Source organism: Entelurus aequoreus, linkage group LG19 (assembly GCF_033978785.1).
Source record: "Entelurus aequoreus isolate RoL-2023_Sb linkage group LG19, RoL_Eaeq_v1.1, whole genome shotgun sequence".
In the NCBI taxonomy this organism is placed as follows: Eukaryota; Metazoa; Chordata; class Actinopteri; order Syngnathiformes; family Syngnathidae; genus Entelurus; species Entelurus aequoreus.
In genome coordinates, this window is record NC_084749.1 from 1,892,590 (window position 1) to 1,905,276 (window position 12,687).

The following is a 12,687-nucleotide window of genomic DNA, read 5'->3' on the forward strand; positions in this document are numbered from 1 at the left end:
TTCATTATTTACTTCAAGTTATTACAGTATGTCTCTACATACATATTAATTTTATTTAAATTACTTTTGGTCAAAGGGGACGCATTTCAATTTGGTACACACACTTGTTATTACATATGTTGACCAGAGGGGGAGCACTTTTAAAAGCGACACACAGTCAAATAAAAAAAAACCTCTTTTTTGAGACTACCCTCATTTTGATAGATGTCACCACCAGGGGTGCGAAGAAGATCTCTATTGTTTGTCAAAAATTTTACAAGAAAAACTGAATATTTGTGCAATATTATGATAAAAGTTGGTGTTTTACTCTAACAGTCGCAATTTTACAAGAAAAGCTTAAAATGTTGGAAATTTTATGAAAAGAGTCATAATTGTACTCGACAAAAGTCACAATTGTACAAGAAAAATTTTAAAAATTTGGGCAATATAACAATAATCGGAATTTTACTTGGCAAAATTATGACAGAAGTCATAATTTTACTCAAAAAATTTCACAATTTTACAGGAACAACAAAAAAATTGGCAATATTGTGATAAAAGTCAGAATTTTATGTCACCATTTTGCATTAAAAGTAATTCTTTTTACATAAAGTAATCATTTTACGAGAAAATATTGCAATATTACAGAAACAAAGAATATGAGAAATTGTTCCCAATTTTATAAGAAAAAAGTCGACACATTGTGAGGAAAAGACTGCTTTTAGTGAATTCATTTTTTATTTTTTGTAATTGGTTTTTAATCTTCATTATTTACTTCAAGTTATTACAGTATGTCTCTTTATACTTATTCATTTTATTTAAATTCATTTTGGCCAAAGGGGGCACATTTCAATTTGTTACACACACTTGTTATTTCATATGTTGACCAGAGGGGGAGCACTTCAAATTTTTACACACACTTGTTATTTCATATGTTGACCAGAGGGGGAGCACTTCAAATTTTCACACACACTTGTTATTTCATATGCTCACCAGAGGGGGGGCACTTTTAAAACTGAAACAAAGTCCCTCCTTTTTGGGACCACCCTCACTTTGATCGATTTCACCACCAGGGGGTGCAAATGAGATCTCTATTTTTTGTTATAACGTGCTTAAGGCCGATGACAAAGGAGTCCGGGACCACAGATGGCCCCTGTGCCGCACTTTGGGCAACCCAGCTGTAGAAGCTAACCGGTAATGGCCACTATAGTCTTAGTAGCGTAGTGTATTTGTTCATCCTATGCTCACATGTGGGTTGTCTTACGTCAGCACCGGAAGTCGTAAAATCAGCCGTTCACCTGGCATTTTTTTTCGGGGATGAATAGGGAAGTCCTTCTTTAGCTGCCGTCTTGTTTTATCATATATTGCTGCCTATGCACCTGTCAATGTTTACTTTTGTATGCACTTTAAATCAACAAAAAAATCCTGACTTTGGAGCAATGTTCACGGACTCTAGTATTTGGCTCTCTATTAGATGCAATGGTTTTTCCTGTATTGGGACCATGATTTATGTCATCACTTGTTCACACCTCCTCATATGGAAGCTACTTTTCCTTGTTAATGTCTCAAGAAGGGTAGAAACACACATTTGTACAGGAAAACGTATAGTTGGGTGGTATCAGTATCCTCCATTGATGTGTTTTACACTGCAGGTTTTATTGATGCTTCATTTCAAGCCCCACATAATGTGAAGTAAAACCAGGTGGACCAGGATGACACATTCAGACAATAATACATTTAGTAATAATACAGAATAAATACGCACTAAAACAGCGGTGCCAATTCAACATGGGGGCCACAATTCAGCGATACTAATGAATCATATTCGGTACTATACCGCCTCTAAAAAGTACCGGTCCCACACTCCCCTACCCCTCCGTCGTCGTCACGTCGTGACATTGCTGGTTTAACGAGCAGAGGAGCATGTTCGGCAGCGCGCACACACAGAGTACTTACAAGCAGACACAGTGTGTGGACAGAAAAGGGAGAACGGACGCATTTATTAAAGGTGAAGTTATAACACTGAAACACCCTCAGGAAGAGGTGCTTTAAGACATGGCTAGCTAGCTAGCAGCTAGCTACTTCTAAATCACTAATCCTCGCCTCCATGGCGACAAATAAAGTGAGTTTCTTTCAAGTACCATTATCACTGCAGGACGAGGAATAGCTAAACATGCTTCACTACACACCGTAGCTCACCGGCGTCAAAATGTAAACAGACTCCACGGGTGGATCTACACCTGACATCCACTGTAATGATACCAAGTACAGGCACGTATATAGTTATAATAATAGATTTTATTTGTAAAAAAAAAAACACTTTCCATTGAGCAAACAACCTCAAAGTGCTACAGTGTATTAAAAAAATAAATAAAAAGATAATAAAAAGAAATACAAATAAAAACTAGAACTAGCACGCATATATCTAAAAAAAGGCTATTTTTAAGAAAAGGGTTTTTAAGCCTTTTTTAAAAAGTCGTCGATACTACTATGATTACATCGATATTTTTTTGGCATCATAACATCATCTTTCGTTTTTTTTAAATGTATATTATGTTTATAAACTCAAGAAATACTGTACGTCCCTGGACACATGAGGACTTTGAATATGACCAATGTATGATCCTGTAACTACTTGGTATCGCATCGATACCTAAATGTGTGGTATCGTCCAAAACTAATGTGAAGTATCAAAGAAGAGAAGAATAAGTGATTATTACATTTTAACAGAAGTGTAGATAGAACATGTTAAAAGAGAACATAAGCAGATATTAACAGTAAATGAACAAGTAAATTAATAATCATTTTTTACAGCTTGTCCTTAATAATGTGTACAAAATAATAGGTAGATAAATGACACAATATGTTACTGCATATGTCAGCAGACTAATTAGGAGTTGTCACGAGGGGGGTGGGGGAGGGGGGGGGGATGTCTCAGCTTGCTGCGAGGTTTGTTTCCCCGGGATGCAAACGGATCACTCCGGACAGGACTTGCAGGTAGGAACATATTTTAATCTTCTCAAGAAACCTTGGCAGGGCATGAGGTAAACAAACAGCATAAACTATGGCGTGGAACAAACACGAACTTGTGGCATGAAACAAACAGCATAAACTATGGCGTAGAACAAACACGAAGCTGTGGCATGAAAAAAACAGCGTAAACTACGGCGTGGAACAAACACGAAACTATGGCATGAAACAAACAGCATAAACTACGGCGTGGAACAAACACGAAACTGTGGCATGAAACAAACAGCATAAACTATGGCGTGGAACAAACACGAAACTGGAATGAAACAAACAGCATAAACTATGGCGTGGAATAAACACGAAACTGTGGCATGAAACAAACACCATAAACTATGGCGTGGAACAAACACGAAACTGTGGCATGAAACAAACAGCATAAACTATGGCGTGGAACAAACACGAAGCTGTGGCATGAAACAAACAGCGTAAACTATGGCGTGGAACAAACACGAAGCTGTGGCATGAAACAAACAGCGTAAACTATGGCGTGGAACCAACACGAAACTGTGGCATGAAACAAACAGCATAAACTATGGCGTGGAACAAACACAAAACTGTGGCATGAAACAAACAGCATAAACTATGGCGTGGAACAAACACAAAACTGTGGCATGAAACAAACAGCATAAACTATGGCGTGGAACAAACTCGAAACTGTGGCATGAAACAAACAGCATAAACTATGGTGTGGAACAAACACGAAACTGTGGCATGAAACAAACAGCATAAACTACGGCGTGGAACAAACACAAAACTGTGGCATGAAACAAACAGCATAGACTACGGCGTGGAACAAACACAAAACTGTGGCATTAAACAAACAGCATAAACTATGGTGTGGAACAAACACGAAACTGTGGCATGAAACAAACAGCATGGAACAAACACGAAACTGTGGCATGAAACAAACAGCGTAAACTATGGCGTGGAACAAACACGAAAGTGTGGCATGAAACAAACAGCATGGAAAAAACACGATACTGTGGCATGAAACAAACAGCATAAACTATGGTGTGGAACAAACACGAAACTGCGGCATGAAACAAACAGCATGGAACAAACACGAAACTGTGGCATGAAACAAACAGCATAAACTATGGTGTGGAACAAACACGAAACTGTGGCATGAAACAAACAGCATGGAACAAACACGAAACTGTGGCATGAAACAAACAGCATGGAACAAACACGAAACTGTGGCATGAAACAAACAGCATAAACTATGGTGTGGAACAAACACGAAACTGTGGCATGAAACAAACAGCATGGAACAAACACGAAACTGTGGCATGAAACAAACAGCATAAACTATGGCGTGGAACAAACACGAAACTGTGGCATGAAACAAACAGCATAAACTATGGCGTGGAACATACACGAAACTGTGGCATGAAACAAACAGCATAAACTATGGCATGGAACCAACACAAAACTGTGGCATGAAAAAAACAGCATAAACTATGGCATGGAACCAACACAAAACTGTGGCATGAAACAAACAGCATAAACTATGGCATGGAACCAACACAAAACTGTGGCATGAAACAAACAGCATAAACTATGGCGTGGAACAAACACGACTTGCTTGAAAAGGCATGAGGTAAACACTTAGCATAAACTATGGCATCGCATGACACAAACAATGACGCCAGGCTTAAACAACATCTCACGATTAGAGCCAGGTGAGCGTCCCGAAACTAATACGCAACCATGGCAACCAAAACAAACAAGAGTGCACAAAAAACAGGAACTGATGCCGTCCAAAACTAACAGAACATAACAAAAACATGATCCGGACCACGGATCATGACAGGAGTCTTTGTTTGTTTACTTACTACTAAAAGACAAGTTGTCTAGTATGTTCACTATTTTATTGAAGGACTAAATTGCAATAATAAACATATGTTTCATTTACCCTTAGATTTTTGGTTAAAATAATGCAATTTTTGTGGTCCCCTTTATTTTAGAAAAGTACCAAAAAGTATCGAAATACATTTTGGTACCAGCGAGTACATCTGGCATATGTGTTGACCTGATCACTGAGCGTATAACAAACCCATCCTCGTAGTCGTAGTCGCCCATTCAGCATTTATAAATAATATTTATTGCATTAAATTTGACATCCCTCATTATTATGTATTCTATGTATTTTTGCCTCCTCATCCTCGTCAGCCCATTTGTTATTTTGTGTGTTAAATCCTCAGTTTAGCCGTGTGAAAACACCATCAATTATTCATCCTGGCCTTCGAGCAAACTTCTTCATTATTGAAGACTACAACATGAGCAAGTGGGCTTGGGTGTAAATGTCGGACAACATCACATTTGACTGTTTGTGATAGTCATTTAAAGCAGGGGTCGGCAACGCACAATGTTGAAAGACACATATTGGACCACAAAATAAACCTTTAAAATCTGTTTGGAGGCGCAAAAAATTAAAAGTCTTATATAAGTGTTGTAATGAAGGCAACACATGATGTAAGTGTCTATATTAGCTATATTAGCCTACTATCAAAATGACTTTAAAAGTCTTATATAAGTGTTATAATGAAGGCAACACATGATGTAAGTGTCTATATTAGCTATATTAGCCTACTATCAAAATGACTTTAAAAGTCTTATATAAGTGTTATAATGAAGGCAACACATGATGTAAGTGTCTATATTAGCTATATTAGCCTACTATCAAAATGACTTTAAAAGTCTTATATAAGTGTTATAATGAAGGCAACACATGATGTAAGTGTCTATATTAGCTATATTAGCCTACTATCAAAATGACTTTAAAAGTCTTATATAAGTGTTATAATGAAGGCAACACACAATGTAAGTGTCTATATTAGCTATATTAGCCTACTATCAAAATGACTTTAAAAGTCTTATAATGAAGGCAACACATGATGTAAGTGTCTATATTAGCTATATTAGCCTACTATCAAAATGACTTTAAAAGTCTTATATAAATGTTACAATGAAAGCAACACATGATGTAAGTGTCTATATTAGCTACATTAGCCTACTATCAAAATGACTTTAAAAGTCTTATATAAGTGTTACAATGAAGACAACACATGATGTAAGTGTCTATATTAGCTATATTAGCCTACTATCAAAATGACTTTAAAAGTCTTATATAAGTGTTATAATGAAAGCAACACATGGTGTAAGTGGCTATATTAGCTATATTAGCCTACTATCAAAATGACTTTAAAAGTCTTATATAAGTGTTATAATGAAGGCAACACATGATGTAAGTGTCTATATTAGCCTACTATCAAAATGACTTAAAAATTCTTATATAAGTGTTATAATGAAGGCAACACATGATGTAAGTGTCTATATTAGCTATATTAGCCTACTATCAAAATGACTTTAAAAGTCTTATATAAGTGTTATAATGAAGGCAACACATGATGTAAGTGTCTATATTAGCTATATTAGCCTACTATCAAAATGACTTTAAAAGTCTTATAATGAAGGCAACACATGATGTAAGTGTCTATATTAGCCTACTATCAAAATGACTTTAAAAGTCTTATATAAGTGTTATAATGAATGCAACACATGATGTAAGTGTCTATATTAGCAATATTAGCCTACTATCAAAATGACTTTAAAAGTCTTATATAAGTGTTATAATGAATGCAACACATGATGTAAGTGTCTATATTAGCAATATTAGCCTACTATCAAAATGACTTTAAAAGTATTATATAAGTGTTACAATGAAGGCAACACATGATGTAAGTGTCTATATTAGCTACATTAGCCTACTATCAAAATGACTTTAAAAGTCTTATATAAGTGTTACAATGAAAGCAACACATGGTGTAAGTGGCTATATTAGCCTACTATCAAAATGACTTTAAAAGTCTTATATAAGTGTTATAATGAAGGCAACACATGATGTAAGTGTCTATATTAGCTATATTAGCCTACTATCAAAATGACTTTAAATGTCTTATATAAGTGCTATAATGAAGGCAACGTTTGCTGTGGTCTGGAACAACATGGCACACAAACAACTATCAGAAACGCAGCCAATATTACATATAGATAACGTGTCATGAGATATGCAAATATAAATTAAATAGGACATAAGTAAAGGAAACTAAATGAGTCTACAAACGAGGCATAATGATGCAATACGTACATACAGCTAGCCTAAATAGCACGTTAGCATCGATTAGCTTGCAGTCATGGATTGGCCTAATATGCCTGATTAGCACTCCAACAAATCAATAACATCAACAAAGCTCACCTTTGTGCATTCACGCACAGTATAAAAAGTTTGGTGGACAAAATGAGACAAAGAAAAAAAAAACATGTATTTCTGAAAGTAAACAAACTACGGTGCGTTCAAGGATTGCTGAAATCGGTGCTTGCCAAATACTCTCATCAGTGAAGCATGTTTCATATAAACTGGGATTTCTAACAATTAGGGAGTTTTTTGTCATATTTGTCCTCCTACACAAACATTATTAAAACCAAAAATATATTTTTCCATTTTCACACATCTCTGAAAGAGCCACTAGGACCCCCGTTTTAATCAATAATTTAATTTTATCACTGTGTTGGGACAGAATGTGAACGTTTACGATTAAAAATCCACGGGGGAGCCATTTGGTGCGCCTTACCCAGCTTCTGCATGCAGGAGTGCAGGCGGGTCTCCAGCAGCAGGACCCTCTGGCGCAGCTCCTCGTAGTCGTAGGCCCCCATCTCCTCCTGGATGGCCATCAGGGCCAAGGACAGGTTCCTCACCTCCTCTCGCAGGCGCAGGATCATCTTGGTGTCGGACTTGTACTGCTCCAGCACGGGGAGGCGGCGCAGGAGCTCGCTCACCTTGTCTTTTAACTCCTAGAAAAGAGGCGGGGCCATCAAAACCTTAGAATACGTCGACCCGGTTTTGACGTCTGTTCATCTAAATTCTCCAGCGGGAACCCACTAGTCCGTTTTTCGTACACCTTGAAGTCATGCTCACTTTTTTATGGGGAAGCTAACAAGCCAAATACGAGAGTCCGTGAACATTGCTCCAAAGTACGGATTTTGTGTTGATTTATTTTGTATACAAAAGTAAACCCTGCCAGTAATATAAGATAAAACAAGGTGAAGGACTCCATCGCACAAGAAAAACTCACCAGTCTTAGTCATATAACGTGGTACGTGACACATGCTAACTGTTAGCAGGCTAACGTTAGCATGTTACCTGCTAGCATTAACATGTTAACTAGTTGATCCATATTTTCCCCCCGTACACCTTAAAGTCATTTAACCTGATACATGCTGACTTTTTTATGCCATTTTCGAAATTACGGGAAGCTAACAAGCCAAATACGAGAGTCCGTGAACATTGCTCCAAAGTACGGATTTTGTGTTGATTTATTTTGTATACAAAAGTAAACCCTGCCAGTAATATATGATAAAACAAGGTGAAGGACTTTGTCGCACAAGAAAAACTCACCAGTCTTAGTCATATAACGTGGTACGTGACACATGCTAACTGTTAGCAGGCTAACATTAGCATGTTACCTGCTAGATGCTAACTTGTTGATTCATATTTGCCCCTGTACACTTTAAAGTCATTTAACCCGGTACGTGCTAACTTTTTTATGCCATTTCAGCCGGACGGGAAGCTAACAAGCCAAAATACGAGAGTCCGTGAACATTGCTCCAAAGTACGGATTTTGCGTTGATTTATTTTGTGTACAAAAGCAAACAGTGCCATGTGCAAAGGCAGTAATGTATGATAAAACAAGGTGAAGGACTTCTTCGCACAAGAAAAACTCACCAGTCTTAGTCATATAACGTGGTACGTGACACATGCTAACTGTTAGCAGGCTAACGTTAGCATGTTACCTGCTAGATGCTAACTTGTTGATTCATATTTGCCCCTGTACACTTTAAAGTCATTTAACCCGGTACGTGCTCACTTTTTTATGCCATTTTCGCATGACGGGAAGCTAACAAGCCAAAATACGAGAGTTCGTGAACATTGCTCCAAAGTACGGACTTTGTGTTGATTTATTTTGTGTACAAAAGTAAACCCCGCCATGTGCAAAGGCAGTAATATATGATAAAACAAGGTGAAGGACTTCGTCGCACAAAAAAAACTCACCAGTCTTAGTCATATAACATGGTACGTGACACATGCTAACTGTTAGCAGGCTAACGTTAGCATGTTACCTGCTAGCATTAACATGCTAACTTGTTGATCAATATTTTCCCCCTGTACACCTTAAAGTCATTTAACCTGGTACATGCTGACTTTTTTATGCCATTTTCGAAATTACGGGAAGCTAACAAGCCAAATATGAGAGTCCGTGAACATTGCTCCAAAGTACGGATTTTGCGTTGATTTATTTTGTATACAAAAGTAAACCCTGCCATGTGCAAAGGCAGTAATATAAGATAAAACAAGGTGAAGGACTTCATCGCACAAGAAAAACTCACCAGTCTTAGTCATATAACGTGGTACGTGACACATGCTAACTGTTGGCAGGCTAACGTTAGCATGTTACCTGCTAGCATTAACATGCTAACTTGTTGATCAATATTTTCCCCCCGTACACCTTAAAGTCATTTAACCTGGTACATGCTGACTTTTTTATGCCATTTTCGAAATTACGGGAAGCTAACAAGCCAAATACGAGAGTCTGTGAACATTGCTCCAAAGTACGGATTTTGCGTTGATTTATTTTGTGTACAAAAGTAAACCCTGCCATGTGCAAAGGCAGTAATATATGATAAAACAAGGTGAAGGACTTCATCGCACAAGAAAAACTCACCAGTCTTAGTCATATAACGTGGTACGTGACACATGCTAACTGTTAGCAGGCTAACGTTAGCATGTTACCTGCTAGCATTAGCATGCTAACTTGTTGATCCATATTTTCCCCCCGTACACCTTAAAGTCATTTAACCCGGTACATGCTAACTATTTTAATGCCATTTTCGCCGGACGGGAAGCTAACAAGCCAAATACAAGAGTCCGTGAACATTGCTCCAAAGTACGGATTTTGCGTTGATTTATTTTGTGTACAAAAGCAAACCCCGCCATGTGCAAAGGCAGTAATATATGATAAAACAAGGTGAAGGACTTCCCCGTTTATCCCCTCTTCATCGCACAAGCTGAACAGCTGAAACTGTTGTGGTTATTTACGGCCAAAAATTGCGTCTTTTACAGTATCAACGTTAAATTGCTCTTTGCTCTTCTTAGTCAACTGCTAGTTAACTTTTTTTAGCTAGTTTTACACTTGTTTTTACTCAATTTTGTATGTTAATTATCAAAAAACTTTCCGTTCTCTGAGTTCCCAATGAACAGACAAGAGGCTGTCTTTGTTGCACCAAGCAAAGGCTTGGAAAATTCCACTGTGTACGATGGGAGGAGATGGGAGGGGGTTATCTATTGTCATGGAAGACCTGTCCAAGCTGAATCCAGGACCAGCCCAAGCCTGAGGCATCTTTTTCTTTTGTGTTAATGTGACAGAAAACAATGACTGTTTACATACTCCCCATTCCTTTGGAAGCAGATGTTGTTGTGTAAACAGGGAAAGTCCAAATAAAAAGAGGTGGCGTACAATCTTCCGCCAGAGTGTGGGTGACACTGTAAGAGGTTACAGGTCGACACGTTTCTCCTCAATTCTGCCTCTGTCATGTCTGTTGATCATGTTTTTGTTTTAGTCATGTTGGGTTTTGTTTTTGGACTCTTTTGTGCACTCTTGTTTGTTTTGTCACCACAGCAACCCATTAGTTTTCACCTGTCATGTCACGCACCCGTCTCACGCTTTGCACTCGCACACCTGTCACTAATCATGTCACTGCTATTTAAGCCTGTATGTTTCTGCTGAAATTATCTACCTTATCCATCCATACTACCTCTGCTACCCATGAGATTGCTGTTTATTATAGTCCCTGCCTCATGCCATGCCACAGTAAGTGTTTTTGTTTCCTGTTCATAGTTAATTGCCTTTGTGCTAGTCTTTTGTTTTCATTAGTCAAGTTTGTTCTCCGCCATTGTGCGCGCCTTTTGTTTGCTTCCATTTTTTTGTAGTTTGTTAGTGTTTTAATTAGAGATGTCAGACCGATATTATCGGCCGATAAATGCGTTAAAATGTAATATCGGAAATTATCGGTATCGGTTTTTTTATTATCAGTATCGGGTTTTTTTTGTTTTTTTTAATTTTTATTAAATCCACATAAAAAACACAAGATACACTTACAATTAGTGCACCAACCCAAAAAACCTCCCTCCCCCATTTACACTCATTCACACAAAAGGGTTGTTTCTTTCTGTTATTAATATTCTGGTTCCTACATTATATATCAATACAGTCTGCAAGGGATACAGTCCGTAAGCACACATGATTGTGCGTGCTGCTGGTCCACTAATAGTACTAACCTTTAACAGTTAATTTTACAAATTTTCATTAATTACTAGATTCTATGTAACTGTTTTTATATTGTTTTACTTTCTTTTTTATTCAAGAAAATGTTTTTAATTTATTTATCTTATTTTATTTGATTCATTTTTTTTAAAAAGTACCTTATCTTCACCATACCTGGTTGTCCAAATTAGGCATAATAATGTGTTAATTCCACGACTGTATATATCGGTTGATATCGGTATCGGTTGATATCGGTATCGGTAATTAAAGAGTTGGACAATATCGGCATATCGGATATATCGGCAAAAAGCCATTATCGGACATCCCTAGTTTTAATAAATATGTACTCACATTCACGCCTTGCCCGCGCCAACTTTCCTTTGCATTCCGGGAAAACAAACCCCAAGGTCCAAGTATTGTCAGCCTCTGTTTGATTCTTTGCCTCTTGTCTTGTTTAATAGATGTCATCGGTGTTTGAACCTGACAATTGTATTCCGTTTTTATTTACCATTTACACAACGTGACAACTTCACGGCTTTTGGGGTTTTGTAGACTGCATTGAGTCGCTACAGTAAGACGATAGATGTCCGATTGTAGGAGATAAAGGAGTATGCAGGAAACCTTGTTGCTAATAATAATAATAATAATAGATTTTATTTGTGAAAAAGCACTTTACATTGAGTAAACAACCTCAAAGTGCTACAGTGTATTAAAAAAATATATATATAAAAATAAAATAAAATTTAATTTTAAAAAATTTCAATTAAATAAAAAAATATATATATTAAAAAGATAATACAAATAAATAAAAATAAAAACTAGAACAGCCAAATAGCTAAAACTTGTATGCATACAGTATATCTAAAAATAGGCTTTTTTTTAAAAAGAAGGGTTTTTAATAGGGATGTCCGATAATGGCTTTTTGCCGATATCCGATATTGTCCAACTCTTTAATTACCGATACCGATATCAACCGATACCGATATCAACCGATATATGCAGTCGTGGAATTAACACATTATGCCTAATTTGGACAACCAGGTATGGTGAAGATAAGGTACTTTTTTTAAAAAATTAGTCAAATAAGATAAATAAATTAAAAAAAATTCTTGAATAAAAAAGAAAGTACAACAATATAAAAACAGTTACATAGAAACTAGTAATGAATGAAAATTAGTCAAATTAACTGTTAAAGGTTAGTACTATTAGTGGAGCAGCAGCACGCACAATCATGTGTGCTTACGGACTGTATCCCTTGCAGACTGTATTGATATATAATGTAGGAACCAGAATATTA

At 36.9% G+C, this 12,687-nt stretch overlaps 1 protein-coding gene across 3 annotated transcripts in view; it reads right to left on the bottom strand.

The window, feature by feature from the left end:
- The window catches only part of LOC133634990 (noelin-2-like), a 268,993-nt gene that overhangs the window by 82,585 nt on the left and 173,721 nt on the right, over positions 1–12,687 (bottom strand). For 2 of the 3 annotated variants that reach the window (XM_062027650.1, XM_062027652.1), the window contains exon 4: positions 7,644–7,863. The exons of the other annotated variant lie outside the window; for it this stretch is intronic. In XM_062027650.1, the coding sequence (XP_061883634.1) occupies positions 7,644–7,863 (220 nt within the window). The remainder of the gene's footprint in view (positions 1–7,643; positions 7,864–12,687) is intronic. 3 annotated transcript variants of the gene reach the window in all.